We start from the raw sequence: 19,385 nt of genomic DNA, 5'->3' as shown, positions 1-19,385 counted from the left end.
CCACCTCCAATATTGCATGAAAGATGAACTGCTTTTCTACAGTACCGCACTAAATATAACAAACATCCCATCACTTAAGTGGGCTGGTTATGGGGGTATCACTGACAGATTGTATATAAATAAATTATATACAGTTTACAAATCTTCAGCCTGTCACTTGACCTGCAAGATGTGCATTTGGTTCTTGATTATAACAGACTAAACACAATTCCCTGTGTTAGCTTTCAGTAGTGAAATAACGTCACATTGCAGTGACATTTCTCTGGTAGATACTGAACTGAAAATAATTTAATAAATCACTTTTGGGTATCAAAACCCCAAACCACAACAACATTCCACAGGCTTCTTTCTGCCTTTGAACCTCTTCCACGGGATACTTTAAAACCCATATTTTGGCTCCATCTTGTGGACAACATATGTAAAAGCTCAATAAATAGGTAGTCCTTTCATGTATGAGCTAAACATATTAGATCTACAAGTATAATGTTTACCAAGTCACTTTGATTTATTAATAATTTTTCATTATGATTATGTAGAAAAGGTTTGAAGCAGATACGCCATTCCACTGGACATAATATTCTTAACATCACTCTTAGTTCATCTGTAAATTATGCTGCAGAATGTATTAATTAGTGATCTCGATTTGTGATCATTTGTTATTCCATTATAGCTTGCTTTTACCAATCCTTACATAGAAATATTAAAAATGGTGACAGTTTCTAAATTCAGCCCACTCCAAGGTGAGCATGTTTTTATTCAATTTGGATACCATGATGAGAACAGTAAAAGTACAGACACTCACACCTGGCAGGATTATTTAAAGACTTCCAGCTCACAGTTCAGTATATTTCTAAATTATAAAATAGTTATAGATTTATCATGGATAATATTATGTTGTTTGTTAAGCTTTAATGAAATATGAGATGCAATATTTTTCTTTCTTTTTTTAAATAAGTGTGCCACAGTAGACAAACCTTTGAGACAATAACCTAAAAATTGTTTAAGTGTATTTACTTTGCATGTCTAATATTACTTTAATGTTTAATCTTGTTGTGCTTTTTCATTAGATTGTGTATATATACACATGTGTTTCTGTGTCATTTTTGTTTTAACTGCTAATTTTATTAAAAAAACAAATTCCAGCTCACAGGAAGTAAACTCATGTGTAGTTCGAGTCACCCTGGTAAAGCCCCAATGCGCCCCACTCTTTTAAAGAAATCTGATCTCTTCATTCTATATACTAAGAAAAAATACAATTTAAACGTATGTGCTTGTGTAAATCGTCCATATTCGTATTATCGTTTTACATTTCCAGTGTTAAAAACCTCTGAATAAAACAAATACTATAAAATACACTAAACGTAGAAGCTAGGGAAGTGTTATAATTGATTAAAACATGTCGTGTTATAACATTGAAAGGAGAAATATATTGGCGGTACATCAAAGGATTCGTATGGTCACTTTTTGGTAAAGAGCATAGTAAAAAGGGGCTGGTTGTTTTTACGTGTTCGTCGAAGCCAAGTTTTTCGCTTCTGTGTCAGGGCTTGAAAGCACCACTCCGCCCAGGTTCCAGTTTTGCGTTCGTGTCGACACACTGCTCCTCGGCTAGCAGCCGGACAGCCACCGGCACGTCCGAGGAGACACCCAGACGAGTAGTGACATTATTTACAAGAGAGTTGGTGTCCCTGCACCCACGAGTCACTATTCCTGTCAACCGACAATCATCCAGGGTCCTTCTGTTACATCGAGTTGCCATTTTGTTCAACTCACAACAAATGTTTACCTTGTGCTTTAGAAATTAGGTTAAATCTACACATTTACAGGAGACACAGTGGGATTTATGTTTTGCATGAAAGAAAAATGTTTTAGACGTCTTTCTCTGCAGAATATCGAAATGCTACATGTGTAGTTAGTGTTTTGACCAATCAGTTGTAGAGCCTCGGTAGAGGGGTATAAATGTGAGGCGGTTGCCGTAGAAACGTGCCACTGAAGAGTTGAACGCAAGAGCCCGTGATAATCGTAAGGTAATTCTAGCGCGGTCATTCGTAGTAAATGCCATATTTACCAAACGTGAATTAATGTTATGGTAACTTGTGTTGTCCTGCTAATGACTGAACAATTTGCGACAGTTGTCATAAGTTGGAAAGGAGCCCACGAGGTTAAACGACTACATCCTAACAGCTAACGCTAGCTAAACGTTAGCTGCGGTAGCTAAGCTAGATGCTTCCTAACAGGTGTTGAATGAAGCTGCTCTCGATGGACCGCTTCCTAACAGGTGTTGAATGAAGCTGCTCTCGATGGACCGTATCGCCCTGTTTGTGGGGGGAAAAAAACAGATCTGTACATAAGATAACAATGTGAAAATACCTCGTTAGTGCAGTGTCGGCTGTCAGTTAGGTCGCCTGGAAACGATAGTACATGTATTCAATGTCCTCAATATTTATTGGCAGCTAGCTAATATGACTATTTATGCCACGAAAGCGTCATTCACAACATTTATTGGCCGGGATTACATCTACACCTTTCAAATAGAGTACTATAGCTAGCTCCCCTAGCTTCTCGTTTTCCCTGATAACTTGCTCTGGAGGTTAGCTGAGATGGTAGCTAACCGGTGGGCGTGGTGGCTTCACGTATTGCCCTGATCACTGTCAACAGCGCAGCCATGCTTTCTGCTCAACACCACACATTGCATCTGAAAACTACTATAAGTTAAAGCCTTATATATTAAACCAAGCCTGCAACACCTTACTGAATCTAATTTTAACAGTAGGTAAAGGTAATGTTTAGCTAAATGGTAATAATAATGATTTAAAATGCATAGTCTTTTGTCGGGTAGGCCTACTCAAAAATCTGCGATGAAGTTAATGATTTTTGTGTGGTGAAACTTTCTAAATTATTTAATTATTAATTCAATATTCCTGATGTTTATTTTTTTAAGAGTGGAAAAGATCTGAAAAAAACGTGAAAATATGAAAATAACTGGTATTTTGGACAAAACATTTTGAAAAGATGAACTGTGACAACCCTGTTTATGGAAATGTCTATCGATCAAAAGTGATTCCATAACCTGTTACTGTTTCACTTATTGACATACTCAAAAGTGCTTTGGAAACATGGTCTTGTTAAAGGCTCCTGAGCCCCCACTTGTCTCTTCTGATGGTGTTGCTATCCATTCAACTAGCATTTTATATATAGGCTTCTGCTGGTGATTTATTATTTATTATTATTTGTGAACATCCAGTCAACTGACTAATTTGTTCAGATAAACAAATCAGAGAATTGATGATACTGCAATCTCGTTGGTGTTGCTTATTTGACATTACCCCAGCCTTGCTGTGTCTTTATAAGGAAGCAATATTGAGCATACTGCAATCAAGCTATTTATTTTCAGTATACTATGCTGGAGACGTTGGGATGAGTGCTGAGACTTCAAACTTCTGAACTTCTTGGCATCCTATGTTTTTGTTCTCACTATCATTTAATCTACAAGAAGGCCTTTTGGGATCGTTGTTTGCTGTTTCAAGACACACGTGCAGGTGATCACATCCCCCTGTGTCTGCTGGCTGCCTGATTCTCAACATTGTTTCATGTTGAAATGATCATGATCAGACTATATGTTATGAGGGATGGACCTGTTGAAGCATATTGACTATTTTAGTACAGTATTGGCTTGACTTTAAATTGTCAACTTACCTACTAGCACTTTCAAATGTTGGACTGAACAGTGTTGCGTTGCATTGTGGGTAATGTAGGGCACCAGGATTTATGAATTCTGTTGTAAGTTAGAATATGTTTCAGCCCTGCTGTAGTATTAAGCAGTAACTACTTTTTGGTGTGTTTTTTCAGTATATACCCAATATCCATGTTTACTGAAGCAACTACTTTCTTCGTCTTTAGGAAAACGTGTGATGAACACCAAATTGCTGCAAAACATTCAACATACTCTTCATGGCCTTCAGAGTCTCTCCCACTGTGAACGGAAACCCCCCTCCCCCGGAGGTCATAAACCCTAAGAACCCTGGACGTGACACCAACCAGCTGCAGTACCTGGAGAAGGTGGTGATCAAGGCCTTATGGAAGCATAACTTCTCATGGCCCTTTCGCCAGCCTGTGGATGCTGTGGCACTGGGTCTGCCGGTAAGTCATGAGATTACTATAGCATCATGTTTTTCTGGTTTCAGGTAAATAATAGAATAATAGTATTACAATGTTTGAACTGCAATATCAGTTGTTATGGTGGAGTCGCTTCTTTAGACTTCGATCTGTGAAGGAAGGGTTTTGTATTCATTCTAGTGTATTCGTTGTCTTTCAGGATTATTATACAATCATCACAAAGCCTATGGATCTGACCACTATAGAAAAGCGTCTCCAGAACAAATACTACTGTGGAGCACTTGACTGTGTACAAGACTTCAACAACATGTTCACCAACTGCTATATGTACAATCGGGTAAGAGAATACTGTTGTGGTGCTGTCAAACACACCAACGTCAAACTGCCCACACAGAAGTAATGGACATATAGAAAATGAACAGTGAGGAAGTATTGTACATTTCAAGCAGTTCTGTGAACTGATATAATGTCCACTTATTGCTGTTCTATCATAAGGAGAGGGTTCACACCCAGGCATTTTATTTGAGGCTATTACAGTGCTGGAGATTATTTCTGCCGTTCAAACAGGATTGGTCTATCAATACATGCTTTACTAAGTTATTTTATTACGCACCTTCTCTTTCTACAGCCTGGAGATGACATTGTTTTGATGGCACAGACCCTAGAAAAGCTTTTTCTGCAGAAACTGTCCGACATGCCTAAAGAAGCGTTTGAACTTACAGCAAACAATACAAAGGAACCAGTGAAGGGGAGGAAGACACATACAGGTATCATGCACAGCCCCAGTCCCAACCGCAAGGAAGTAGTTCTAGTTTCATTTTGAAATGGTTTCTCATATTGTGCATGCGTTCCTCTTTGCCTCAGCTCATGCAGGTTCAGTAAAGCACAGATCCCTTATGTCAGAAGTTGTTCTCCAGCAGACTGTGACAGTCATTCCAACTGATGTGCCTAAATGTATCCCACCCAACCAGCTCTCTCTACAAATTGATCCCACAGTAAGTATTTCATTACTTTGAAAATAGATTTTACACTTTACATTCCGACGTTTAAACACATATAAGTTAAACAACTATAAGTTAAAGCCTTATATTAAACCAAGCCTGCAACACCTTATTGAATCTAATTTGAACAGTAGGTAAAGGTAATGTTTAGCTGAAATAATGATTTAAAATGCATAGTCTTTTGTCGGGTACTCAAAAATCTGCGATGTCGTTAATGATCTTTGTGTGGTGAAACTTTCTAAATTATTTAATTATGAATTCAATATTCCTGATGTTTATTTTTTTATGAGTGGAAAAGATCTGAAACATGTTGAAAAGATTTTTGTCTTTTTTGCTAGATTTTTACAATGAATACCCTATATATATTCATGTTGCATTGTTGGAGGAGCCTGGGACTGTAGCTATTGTGCATATGACAATAATATTTTGAATCTTGAATCTATTATAGTTTACAATTCAATTCTGATGCTTGACTCGTTAATTCAGTACGAAAAGTTGTATTTGTTTTCTTACGAGTGATAGCTTCAAAGAAAAAAAGGTAAAGCTCCTTGTGGCCAAAACGATGAGGATCTCTTGTGCTCTCCTGTAGTGCGGTCTATAGGTTTGTGTGCATGTACATGATCTGCAAAGGCTAACATTCCAGAGGGAGTTTCTCTCCTCCACACTCCCCCACCCTCCGCCTGAAATGTGATTCGATTTGGCTTGCGCTCAAACACATTGTACGTGACAGGCTGAGGGGCGGGACATCTCGTGTGTTGTTAAGCAATCACAACAGAGCCGGCCAGCTAACCAATCGGAGCAGACTGGGCTCTGGTTTCAGACAGAGGGGGAAAAGAGGTGCTGCAGCACAGGCAGTATGAGCATTTTTTAAGACTGACAACTTCCCAATTTGAGAGGGTAAGATACATACTCATTGGAGTTGGAAGCAGTATTACAATAAATTCTAAATGTATCATTCATAGAATTTGGACAATACAATTGGTCTATGTGCCTTCAGGCAAACTTTGATCTCATAACACAAAACAAATGGTCAATCATTCTTCTTACAGCTTTTTTAAGCTAATATAGTAATTTACTCTAAATGTGCAATATGTTTCTAAATACCCAGGTAAAAAAAGGTTTTAAAAGGAAAGCAGATCCCACATCCTCCACCACCTCCGTCATCTGCCGCAGGGAGGAATCCCTCTCTGAGAAACATTCAGCACCGTGTGCGTTATTGTCCAGGAGAGGCAGTGGAAGGCCCATCAAACCTCCTCTGAAGAAAGACTTACCTACCTGTGAGAGCAAGGTGCGCCTGTCTGAGCAGCTGAGGTTCTGTAACGACATGCTGAAGGAGATGCTGTCCAAGAGACACTATGCCTACGCCTGGCCCTTTTACACTCCTGTTGATGCTGTGTCTCTGGGCCTGCATGACTACCATGACATCATCAAGCAGCCTATGGACCTTGGCAAGATCAGGGTAAGAATATTTGGATGATTAGCATATTATGTTACTTTCAATATATGTCCGATCAATTTTCATCAAAGTCTTATTTTCTCAGAAAAAGATGGATCAAAGGGAGTATGAAAAGGCAAAGGAATTTGCCGCTGATGTACGTCTGATGTTCTCCAACTGTTACAAATACAATCCACCGTCACACGAGGTGGTTTACATGGCAAGAAAACTGCAGGTATATATTTCTCGTTCTTTAAAATCACTATGCTAATACGAAAATGTACCATGTGGAGATGTTTTGAAAACAAAGTGTTGTATGTTTCACATTCAAATGCATTTCGTATATGCTTAAGGATTCATAAATGTCTAGAATGTATAATCTTCTTCATTAAATGTTTGCAACCTCCATTTTTGGAAGAATTTGAAACCTACACTGTGAACATCAACATGTGCTTGCTAGCAGAGGCCTTCCTCCTTGTCTTGTTTGGTACGTTGAAGGTCACAGCGTTATATTTCCTGGAATGTTAGCACCGCCACCTGTTGATCGGTAGAATACAGTGCAGCTAAGCCCACATGCAGTGCATGTAACAAAACCAGGACCCACCCTTAATGTCAATGCTCTATAGCTTTACTCCTGGTCGAATGGTACCTGCAGTTTTGTTTATCTGCAGAAATGATTTAGGTTCAAATGAAATTTGTGGTGATAACCGATTTACTGTACTGATTATTAGTAATTAGCCTAGGCCACATCTCACTGAACTGCTGTAGGTTTTGTCTGTGGCATGTTCTTCAGATGTAGACACTCAAGCTATAGAGAAAAATGTCAGCTATGTATATGTTGCCAATTTAATATCTAACTATCATTTTCATGTTTGCAGAGAACCGTGTGTGCTACACAGAAATATTAGGTTAACAATAACCATAGGATCACTAACAGAGTTCTTTATAAATGTCCATGAACTGTGATCCCTACTAGGCCATACTGAAGTCAAAGCATTAGTAGTGGTGTTATCATTTCTAACTACTACAAAACGTATTTTGAATTTGATATCAACAGGACGTCTTTGAGGCCCGATATCTGAAGGTTCCCGAAGGAGTAGATGTTTGTCCCATACCTCGTCAGCAACTCGACAAAGGAAAGGCAGAGCGAGTTGGAAGTGTGTCAACATCAGCCAGCTCTGAAAGCGACAGCTCCTCAGAGGCAGAGAGTTCCTCAGGAGAGGTGTCGGTTCAGCTGGCCAATCTAGAGGAGCAGGTTGGTAGAAACATGCCAGTAACCGAGCAAATGGCTTTTTCACAAGTTCTTCACTTCAGTGCATTTCACCTTATTGGCTCATTAATGGCTGGCTTTTCAGTTGGAAGCTGTCCGCGATGAGCTGAAGAGACTTGCCCAAGAGCCTGTGATGAAACATAAGAAGAAAGCAAAGTTGAAAAAAGAAAAAAAAGCTAAAGAAAAGGATATCGCTAGATTAAAGCACATATCCTCGAAATACAAATCTATGGTAGAAAAACTGGCCAACCGCAAAAGCTCTACTTTGTAAGTGAACCCACTTTTATATTATCTTTTATACTTTGAACAAGACATTTTGAAGTAAGTTTTTTTTAAAACAGATGCTGAGTTAACATTAGATGCTTTTGTATATATGTCTAGGCACGGCAACAGACACAATATTCATGGGGTACCTTTAACGTGTGAGGATGAGGTCCCATCAATTCCAGTGACTTACCAGGAGAAGAGGCAGCTGAAATCGGACGTCGACAAGCTGCCTGGTGACAAACTGGGCAAGTTGGTGAAGATCATCCATGCCAGGGAGAACTGCCTGCAAGACTCTTCTCTGGAGGAGATTGAAGTTGACTTTGAAATGCTCAAGCCTTCCACGCTGAGGGCCCTGCAGAGGTTTGTTGCAGCGTGTCTGAGGAAGGTCAACAAGAAAGCTTGTAGTAAGTCCTTGCTTAAGCTTTCCTATTTCAGCAAATATACCTCTTCTTTTTACAGAATCTGTTTAATTATGGAATGCTTAATGACGATGGAGGGTTATTATGTCTTCCTCCTGCAGAAACGAAGCTGGTCACAGGAGGAATGCAGAGCGGGAAACTAAAGAATGCCTGTACATCTCAGGTTGCCAGTAAAGAGCAGCACTTCATTAAGAATAAACAGCAACCGCGTAAGATCTGGATTTGATTAACAATGTGATGCCCCCTTTACAGCTTGCACTTACATGCTATTTGGGTGATTGGATTGCAATTGGATAGGGTTTGACCACATGGGAGTACAGGTGTAAATGCACTCAAGATATGACTCGCAAATCTACGTGCCCCTGAAAATAAATGACCCAAACCCTCTGCAACGTCTGTCTGACTGTCTGCAGGACATCAGAGCCTGGATGGCCTTGAACTTTTTTAAATTCAATGAATAAAAGACCTAGGTGATACTGTTTGGACCCACTGGTGGCCCCAATGCCCCGCCTGTGCTGGATTCTCTTGTCCCATATGTGAAACCCATTGTCACAAACCTGGGTGTACGGATTGATCGTGATTTGAAACTAGACGAACAGATCAAATCTGTGGTAAAATCCAGCTTTTTTCAGCTAAGAATTTTAGTAAAGGTCAAGCCTTTCCTTTCTTTGAATGGCTTTGTTTTATAATAAAATGTTATTGTTTGCATACAAAGCCCTAAACGGTTTAGCCCCACCGTACCTGGCAGATCTTTTAAAACCATACACGTCCCACACGCTCACTGAGGTCTGCTGACAGACTCCTTCTGGCAGTCCCTAAATCAAGGTTAAAGCAGCGAGGAGACAGAGCCTTTACTGTTGTAGCTCCAACATTATGGAACTAATTGCCCTTCCAGGTTAGACTTGCTTCAACTCTGCCTGTTTTTAAATCTCGTTTAAAACCCCACTTCTTTTCCCTTGCATTTACAGACCAGGTATGACAATACATTTAGCTGACGCTTTTATCCAAAGGGACTTACAATAAGTGCGTTCGACCAACAAGATACAAACTTGAAGAAAACAGAATCATATAAGTACATCAGGTTTCATAGAGCCAAACATTTCAAGTGCTACTCAACTGGCTTTAGATAAGCCAGTCCTTTATTAGTATAAAGTGCTTTGTTAATAGTTCTATCGCTCGAAGTGGAGTCGAAAGAGATGAGTTTTCAGTCTGCGCCGGAAGGTGTGTAAGCTATCTGCTGTCCTGATGTCAATGGGGAGCTCATTCCACCATCTTGGAGCCAGGACAGCAAACCCACGTGTTTTTGCTGTTGGGAACTTGGGTCCCCTTCGCAGCGAGGGTGCAGCGAGCCGTTTGGCTGATGCAGAGCGTAGTGCACGTGCTGGGGTGTACGGTTGACACTTGTACTTTTACATTTTGGTTTTTATCTTACTAGTGTTTTGTATTGTTTTTACGTCATGTAGGAGAGTTTCTCAGTCTGTGGCTTTTGATCTGGTTTCATCGTCTCGTGTTTTACATTTGTTTCATGTCCTGTCTGTTTATGTATTTGCGCTATGTTTTTATACAGTTGTTGATGTACAGCACTTTGTTCAACTCTGTTGTTTTTAAATGTGCTATAGAAATAAAGTGGATTGGATTTGAAAATGCATTGAGGGCAGATTACGATCCAATAACAGTGATTTTATTATACATACAACAACTAGGTGGGCCAAAATGCTTAATCACATGCAACTATTCCAAAAAATCAAGGAGGCAGCCAGTTCTCAAGCTAAGCTACTAGTAAGAAAGCAATTGATAATCAAGATGCTCGTGGTTAGAGACAAACACTCACAGTACATTTAGTACCAGACTGCTGGTGAACTCTGCATCAACAGGACAACAACGTGTCCATCAGGCAGAAGAGTGGAGCACGTGAAGGGAAGTTGTTAGAGCTTGAGGCAGCTATAGGATTCAAAATGTACTTACTGGTTACGCATGTTAATATAAATAGGTACAATCATGAAATCTGAAGATGAGATTAATTGAAATTCAAGTTGTAAAGGGGGTCTAATTGTGCATCCACACGGAGAGTGCAAATTAAACCTTTACCTTATTTTTCGTTAACAGCTAAAGTCATGGCAGTGCCTGACCCCGGCTGGCTCCCACGCCTCAGTGCGAGCAGCAGCTCAGGCAGCAGCAGCAGTGATTCCAGCTCTAACAGTGATGGCAGTGTCCTCGATACAGGTAAGCTGCCCCCCCCCATCTGTTAGAATTGTTCTCCTCTCTCCACTGATGAAATAAGAGCCATGGGAATAATTCAACTGGGTGCCTTTCCAACCCTTATTATGGTTCCACACCAAATATGATACTTCCTTTTTTGCCATTTTTGTTTAATTTATACACACACTTAAATAATCTTTCCACACGAAAGAGGTGCACATGTCAGTCCCAATGACATCTGAGAGTATTGTGGTCAAATATTATATATATATATTTTTTAACTGGACTATAAGTGGTATATGTTGAGGCAATGTAAATCAGGACATCTACACCTAAGCAAGTGAAACGTTTTGAATCCGTTTTTGATAGAGTATTGTTCGGGGTGTTATGCCTGACACTGCCGACTGAATTATTGATGTGCATGTCTTTCAGTGCCAAAAACAAAGAAGCAGAAAAGTAAAGACTCTTGCCAAAAGGTTAAGACGGAGGTAAATACATTCAGCATTTGCTTACTGTAATCAAATGATTAACTGCAAGATCTACAATTAAAAAAAGTAAGGATGTTGTTTCTTCTTAACTCACAGGTAACTCGTACTGCCTGTGGCAAGCAGTTATCGCTGATGAAAGATTTGACAAAAGCCTCTTTGAAGACCTGCCAGCCTCCTCGTGCTGGGCAGTCCGCCAAAGCAGAAACCAAAGGCCACCCAACATACAATAATAAAGATTGGACCTTTGACAAGATGACTTTATCACCTCCAGGTACTGTTCACATCTCTCCTCTTTGTCCCTCAACTAAGAGGAAATTAAGATTTTTCCAAAAAAGTCAAGTTTTCTATTTACATTTTGTGATTTTCCTTCGAAGTCTTTGGCATGTATAAACTGTCATCCTATGCTTTATACTGAATAGTTCAAATGTATATAGTTGTCTCTATATTGGGCTAAAGTGAAAACATTTTTCAAGGGTCCCCATACTGTTCATTTTCAGGTTTCATATCAGTATGTAGTGTCTCTACTGGGACATGTCTCCATGCTTTAATGTTCAAAAAGCTCTTTATTGTTCTCATACTGCCTGTGCTGCAGCACCTCTTTTCACCCTCTGTCTGAAATCAGAGCCCAGTCTGCTCTGATTGGTTAGCTGGCCGGCTCTGTTGTGATTGGTCAACCGCTTAGAGATGTCCCGCCCCTTAGCCTATCACGTAAAATGTGAGATATTAGCCTTTGCAGACCATTAACATTCACAAAAACCTATATAACACACTGCAGGAAAGAGAAGACCACAAAAAGCATAATATGGCCCATCTAAATATATGAACTTACATTAACGCTGTTTTGTTTTTTTGTCTCGGTCTGGCTGAAACATTGTTGGGTGATCATATGTTAGGTAGGGCTGTACCCGAATATTCGTTCGTTGGGGTACTATTCGGGTTTCAATTTCGTTATTCGGATATTCATTTTTATTTATTGAAATCTCCAATATCAACGTAAGAGCTTGTGCCTCTTCGGCTGGTGCTAACACTTAACCATAAACGCTATTGTTTACTTTCTCCGTCTTTATATGTAGATATTACTTTTCTCCGTTAATCTCCGTCACGTTGTTTCCATAGCAACAACAACTTCCTGTCAACAGCGCTAACTCTCCTTCAAAATAAAGTCCATACAAAATAGGAAGCCAAGCCAAATTACACTTAAGACATATACAACTGCAACGAAAGTAACAAACACAATGCGATATCCTTTTCAATTTCAAAGAACACAAATTGGGTTGTATACATTAACAAATAACTATAAAACAACAATACTGTAGAATAACAAAATGAATGCTGTGAATAAACCGAAATACTCGTGTTGAAGAGAACTGCTACCCGGGAAACAGGATGCAACGCGTCATCTGTGAAGCTCCGCCCACATTGAGCTCATTGAGGCATTGCACACTGCATTGAGGGGCTTCTCGAATATTCGGGACAGCCCGTTGTGTTGGTGCGTTTATGTGTTTGTCTTTCTGCAGCTCATCTCACATACTTCTCTACATCAGCTCAATATTGTTTATGCTCATTAATGACTTCATGCTCAAAGACCTCTTAATTGAGATTCTTGACTTTTGATAAAAGCTATTTTAATTGAGTGTTTTAAACCAAACAACAGGGCAGAGAGTGCACTCTACCCTCTCGTTCTTTCTCAGCCTTCAGTAGGAGACCCTCTCAGCGCCTTCTGATACCTACTGCCACATCAGCAAGAACACCTCTCCCTGTACTCGCAGATCAGCTTTGTCAGTAAATACCTCATTGGAATGTCTTATTCCTCCCTCAGTAATATGGCTCCACATCTCAGACTCCCTGTTCTCCTTTTAATTGTCCCATATGCTTAGTGTCATCCGGAGACAGACATTTGGAAAGTTTGACTTGGCTCCCTTACTGTGGCTTAATTCTAATAGTGCTGAGGAGGAAATAAGGGAACAAATCACCGCCCTTATGTTAGGCCTGCCCTTGACCAAAGATGTTCCTAGTCGACCAGTAGCCGCAGTTCAAGCACTGAGTGTTTTAGCTTCACAAAATGGTTTCAGTTACAGGGCTGAGAAACAGTATAATAAGTACACATCAACATCATGGTTCATGTATAAAACATATTATATATAAAGTGTAATAAAGAGCCTAAGCCCATATGGACCGCAAGAAAATAACACATTTGTTTCACAACACGTGTAACAAAATTAAAATGTTGCCTAGGTTCATTATATATGAAGATCTATATTTATTTTGATAAGGCTCGGCTACCGCCTGACTCACTGTCACTGCAGCTTCATTCCTCTAATCCTAGACTTCTCATATAATGAGGAGAGAGCATATATGTGTCCACGTTGTCAGAGAGAAGTGTCTCTGTGTCTTGCTCATCGAATTTGTGTTTCGGCTCATATGTTGTATCGTTTTTTTCCTACCATGCCAGGCACATTTTTTCCTGTAGAGTTTGCATGTCACCTTCTCGGGGCCTTCCTCTACAACACAAATGATCTAACACTTAGGATTTCCTGCTCAACATAATTGACTCAATGACCAGGCACAACTCCTGAAAGAAGTGTGAGGGGTTTTCCTGTAGACACGACAAAGCACAGCCCCCAGATGGAGTTTATTTTTCTTTTCTTTATGCAACTAATAGACTAATGAAAATTGCTCTCGCCGAAGACTTGTTTTTAGCTGACCAACGTTTGGTGTACTATTAGGGGACGGCCCTTCCTTATTAAATTCAATCTCATGCTGCTTCTTCCTGCATTCAGTTGCTTTGACTGTAGCTCTTGTGATAGTCTGTATAAACACAGAGAGGTATTAACACACGGTTGTAATGTGTTTAGGTTTATATCTGTCCTTTTCTGTTTGACAGATTTGTCTGCCCTCTTATCTCCCATGGCGTCTCCAGGAGTGTTGCTGGACTGGACTGCAGCCAGATTTGAGGTACGTCTAAAGATACGACAACACTTCACAACGACTGCTGGCTTAATTGATCAAGTAAAAAAACGTTTACAAATATCTTGTTACACACACTACTTATTATTAGTATTATTAGTATTAAAGGTCTCCTATTATACTATTTGTAGGCATATATTATAGTTCTCAGATATATATAAAAAACATGTCTATGAAGTGTTTTGCTCAAAATACCAAACAGAACATGCATTTTAGACATCCCTCATACCCCTCTATTTCAGCCCTGTTAGAGAAGTGCTGATTCTGGGTCCGTAGCTGGAAAAAAAGAAACATTTGAATAAAAGAGGGGGGGGAGCTTATGCCTTCTCATGCAGGAGAATTCTAACCAGATACTCAGCTAAATGCTGCCGTGATTAAACACCATATCATGTTCCAAACCACATCAAGGATTATTTCTGAAACGGTATGGAGCTCAAATGCTTTTTCTCTTGCGGGTTTACCACAAGGTGAGTTCCTTTTTTAAATGTCCTTACACATACTCTCCAGTACGGCGTTAGCTCTGAGTGTTAGCAATGCTTGCTAATGTGAACAAAGACCATATTGCGTCCGAAACACGTCGCGCATTGTTTCTGATAGCAACGTTTCTGATAGGGCCGTGGGCGTAAAGCCAGCCCACATTTCTGATATTACGTCATATCGGCAGCAAATCTGGATCAGCTCCGTTGTAGCCCCGTTTTTAAAGATTTGGGTACGGAGGAAAAGAGAGAGGGTTTTGTTTTCTGACACTTAGTGAGTTCCCTGACACACCAGGGACACATATTGATGTATAAAAGACATACAGAAGTGCATTTTGCATGATAGGAGACCTTAAGTAAAATTTAAAATGACCTTTATTTCAAATGGATCTTCCAAATCACTTAACGCACGTAACTGTCGTTTCAGGTTTTTGGTAGATTTGTATTGGCTGCCTTGCTGTTAAGCATTAAGGACCGTAAAGATGTTTTATTTACAAACTGAATCTCTTCTTTCAGCCCGGCCCAGTGCTGTCCCCTCTGGCAGCCAGTCCGCTGCATCCCAGGGAGGACACCAGGTCCAGTAAGTCACTAGGAGACCCTTACTCTGAGCCCACCATGTTTAATAGACATAGTAATCCTTTTTTTACATGATTATTGCAGATTTCAGATACGCTGAGGATTTGCCTGCTCAGCTGATTAATGTGCCTTACACCAACACAGCAAGTAAATCTGCTGAAGAGGGGAAAAAAGAAATTCCCCAAAAGGTTAGCATTGTTTGTTTCCCTCAACTGTAGAAAAAACTATTTAAAATATTTAAGTAACAAGACGTGCTGATTTATGATTATTATCTTTTTTTATGTTAAGTTAACCAAGTAGTTTTGTTTCAATTCATAATGTTATCCATGTGTTTAAAACTAAACGTTCTGCAATGTGCGAGCAGGTGCTGGAACTTTACCTGGGTGTGAAACATATTTCCTGTGATCATTGATAATGGCCATGTTGAATGGGATGATAACATTCCAAACTTGGTGATTTCTTTTGTTCAGGACATTGTTCTGAAAAATGCTGAGTCATGGGCAAAACTGGTGAGGCAGTCAATAACTGCAACTGCTATCAAGTCATCCAAGGAGAGCTTCAAACAGTTCCGTAAGGTCGCTCAAAAAAAGGAAGAACTTGAAAAAGCCCTGAAGAAGAAACAGACGGAAGACAACAAGGAGAGGGAGGCTCCTGAGAAGAGCAGGTATTTAGAGAATGCATTAGATTTGTCTCTACATTTTTTCTTTACTAGAAAAATAATTCCACTTCGACAAACTTTGAAAGAGTCCAAGACTACATTTCTAACATAATTGTCAGCAAAGCATCCAAACCCTTTTTTCTTTTTTTAAAGCAGTATTTGAAAGAAAGCTTGGTAGTTGAGTCAAAGATCTATAGTTTTAATAACAAGGACATTCTCCTTCTAGCTTACCAGGCCCTTGTGAAGCAGACACTAATCTACAGCCTATTGGGGAGGATCCTGAATCACCCGAGAGCGTTTGTAGAGAAACTCTAGACGCTATTAAGGATGTTGAGCTGCAAAAGTCTCCTGTGGAAACACAACCTCTAAGCACACAGTCCACGGTGGATATGAGGAGAGAGATGGCCCGCAGGAAGGAGCAAGAACGACGCAGGCGAGAGGCTGTGAGTTTCCTCATTCCTCTTTCAGTGTCATTGAGTTGTAAAAATGGCATTTGTTATGCATTTAAATGTCATTTCTGTGGATTGTTTTTCTTTACAGATGTCTGGTATAGACATGTCTCTGCAGCGGGACATCATGACTTCATTTGAGCTCGCCCTGGACTAAAGAAACTACTTGGAAAAGATATCCCTCTGTGCCAAACTGAGCATCGTCTCAGTGAATAACTCGAGCTGCTGCTTCTAGAATAGACAAAAAGAGTTATTGTGGAAAAAAAACATTGAACAAATATAAATGGGCCCTGAAATGTTGCACTGACACACTGCACTGTTGGATTTGAGAGGATTGGGGTGAGGCACGGTCAAACCTAAAGCTGATCTTTTGTGCAAGTGTATCTGTTCTTTTCTCCTTTGTGTGAAAGTTGTGTATGACAAGCTATTTCGTGCATATACTGTAGTTGAATCGTCACATTGTCTTGTTTGCTGAGAAATGGCAGTGTTGTTAAGTTATGTTTGTTAAATGATCCCATCTGATCAACCACCATCTTTCACTTCATCCTGACCGAACACTGTTATATGTTGATGTTACATGCACACGTGACTTTATTTCCTTGCACAAAAGTACATTTTGACCCAAGGTTGGTAGGTCCTTGTCAATGTTTCCAATGTGGAATAGAAGTTAATAATCTCAGTTCCTTCGCTGTACTACTTGAAAATGCCATATATTGTGTTAACCGAACCACACACTGCACTTTATTGTTCATACAGTTCTCACTGTTCCAAAGCTGCTTTTGGAGATTATCGACATGTTCTATATGTTACAGTTTGTATAAGCTAAATAAACAAGAAATAATTTCTTCTTTTTTTGGATCAAAGTAATAAAGTTATTTTCACTAAGCAATCTGCATCACTTCATCAGTACTTCTACTTATACTGGCAGTGCAGAGCGGACCACAGCGCCTCATCTGAGGCTCGTCTCCCCTCAGCACCAAGCTGGGGTGCTGCGATATTATGGCAATTAACTGCAATAATACAAATGTATATACAAATATCCATCCATCTTCTCCCGCTTATCCGTGGTCGGGTCGCGGGGGTAGCAGTTCCAGCAGAGAGCCCCACACTTTCTTTTCCCTGGCCACATCAACCAGCTCTGACTGGGGGATCCCAAGGCGCTCCCAGGCCAGCGAAGAGATATAATCCCTCCACCTGGTCCTAGGTCTACCCCTTGGTCTCTTCCCAGCTGGACGTGCCTGGAACACCTCCCTAGGGAGGCGCCCAGGTGGCATCCTAACTAGGTGCCCGAACCACCTCAACTGGCCCCTTTCGACGCGAAGGAGGAGCGGTTCAACTCCGAGTCCCTCCCGGATGACCGAACTTCTCACCTTATCCCTAAGGGAGACACCAGCCACCCTGCGGAGAAAACCCATCTCGACCGCTTGTATCCGCGATCTCGTTATTTCGGTCATGACCCATCCTTCATGACCATAGGTGAAGGTAGGAACGAAAATGGCCCGGTAGACAGAGATCTTTGCCTTCTGGCTCAGCTCCCTTTTCGTCACAACGGTGCGGTAAAGCGACTGCAGTACCGCTCCCGCTGCTCCGATTCTCCGGCCGATCTCACTCTCATTGTTCCCTCACTCGAGAACAAGACCCCGAGATACTTGAACTCCTTCACTTGGGGTAAGGACTCATTCCCTACTTGGAGTGGACAGTCCATCGGTTTCCTGCTGAGAACCATGGCCTCAGATTTGGAGGTGCTGATCCTCATCCCTGCCGCTTCACACTTGGTTGCGAACCGATCCAGTGAGTGCTGAAGGTCGCAGACCGATGAAGCCATTAGAACCACATAATCTGCAAAAAGCAGTGGTGCAATCCTTAGTCCACCGAACTGCAGACCCCCTCCCCCATGACTACGCCTCGAAATCTGATCCATGTATATTACAAACAGGATCTGACAAAGCGCAGCCCTGGCGGAGGCCAACCCTCAGCGGAAATGGGTCCGACTTACTGCCGAGTACCCGGACACAGCTCTCGCTTTGGGAGTACAGAGATTGGATGGCCCTGAGTAGAGACCCCCTCACCCCATACTCCCGGTAGCACCTCCCACAGTAACTCCCTGGGAACTCTGTCATACGCCTTCTCCAAGTCTACAAAACACATGTAGACCGGATCAACACATCCTCACTCCCAGGTCGGCCTATGTTGACGTTATGTCAAGTCCCCTGTCGGCTTTTTCCAACGCAAGGGGGGGGCCTTAGCGTCCATTTTCAACGCAAGGGGGGGGGCCCCCCCTTAGCGTCCATTTTCAGCTTTCCGGGATGTCCATATGCTTCTATGGACGCTCATGGAAGCACGGCATTCGTTTGTGTCGGCTGCCCTTAAAGGCAATGTGAGCGTCCATTCTCATTGGATAACGGAGAATTGTACACCCGGAAGTAAGTATTCCCCTTACTGTCGATTGATTTTACAGTGATATCTGCACTACTCATCGACTAAAAAACACCAGATTATCCTTGTTAATTACACAACATTGATTGGTTTAAATTGTGTGCAATGCTTTTGTATTTTTCCCCTTCGATTTGGAGAAACAAATGTTTTTTCGGAGTAAAGGATGGCAGAAGACACTACACTACCCAGAATCCCCAGCTATCGTTTGGACTACACCATGTGCTCTGTTTGACGTCACGTGATCTTCAAATTTCTCCCTGAAGAAAAAAAAAACATGGCCGAACTTCGTTTTATTCTCGATGGAAAATGCCTATTTTAAAGTTAGTTTGGCCATTAAAATGCGTTTTGATGTCATTTGATGCGAGAAATATGAGTTGTTATTTCAGATTATGTGTGCAGTGGATGTACATGATCTTTAGTTTGCTAGTTATTACGAAGATTACTTCAGGAAATTGCGTCCATAACGTTTTAATTGTTACCAAGGTGGTTGCTAGGGACGCTGCTATCGATATTATTTCTGTTATGTTGTGTAACTGTTTAATGGTGTTATCTTTATTGCTACCCCCTTCCCCGTCAATGTATAGTGTTGGTCCACAGCGCAAACATATTAGTTTAACAAAATCCGCATCTA

At 40.8% G+C, this 19,385-nt stretch overlaps 1 protein-coding gene across 2 annotated transcripts; it reads left to right on the top strand.

Annotated features, from left to right (window-relative positions):
• The first annotated feature begins 1,608 nt into the window (after positions 1-1,608).
• brdt (bromodomain, testis-specific) lies at positions 1,609-17,168 on the top strand. 2 transcript variants are annotated; one of them, XM_034235569.1, is made up of 20 exons: positions 1,609-2,024; positions 3,898-4,137; positions 4,313-4,450; positions 4,742-4,880; positions 4,978-5,108; positions 6,223-6,573; positions 6,656-6,784; positions 7,607-7,804; positions 7,905-8,086; positions 8,201-8,490; positions 8,607-8,714; positions 10,612-10,728; positions 11,137-11,192; positions 11,289-11,463; positions 14,077-14,147; positions 15,152-15,215; positions 15,296-15,399; positions 15,682-15,875; positions 16,096-16,312; positions 16,410-17,168. In XM_034235569.1, exons 2-20 carry the CDS (start codon positions 3,949-3,951, stop codon positions 16,473-16,475), a joined length of 2,919 nt encoding a protein of 972 aa, XP_034091460.1. In that variant the 5' UTR covers positions 1,609-2,024; positions 3,898-3,948; the 3' UTR covers positions 16,476-17,168. The 2 variants fall into 2 exon arrangements, with proteins under 2 accessions (XP_034091460.1, XP_034091461.1); XM_034235570.1 differs by having other exon boundaries at positions 1,609-3,536.
• Positions 17,169-19,385: the final 2,217 nt, after the last annotated feature.

The sequence above is a fragment of the Gymnodraco acuticeps genome, unplaced genomic scaffold, assembly GCF_902827175.1.
Source record: "Gymnodraco acuticeps unplaced genomic scaffold, fGymAcu1.1, whole genome shotgun sequence".
In the NCBI taxonomy this organism is placed as follows: Eukaryota; Metazoa; Chordata; class Actinopteri; order Perciformes; family Bathydraconidae; genus Gymnodraco; species Gymnodraco acuticeps.
The sequence above is the reverse complement of the archived record's forward strand: the minus strand, read 5'-3'. Positions and strand labels throughout refer to the sequence as shown.

Excerpts from the sequence above, each read along its gene's own strand:
- brdt (XM_034235569.1), top strand. The coding sequence starts at position 3,949 with ATGGCCTTCAGAGTCTCTCCCACTGTGAACGGAAACCCCCCTCCCCCG. Across the intron at positions 10,729-11,136 it reads TGGCAGTGTCCTCGATACAG|TGCCAAAAACAAAGAAGCAG; the intron begins GTAAGCTGCCCC and ends CATGTCTTTCAG. Across the intron at positions 15,216-15,295 it reads CAGGGAGGACACCAGGTCCA|ATTTCAGATACGCTGAGGAT; the intron begins GTAAGTCACTAG and ends TGATTATTGCAG.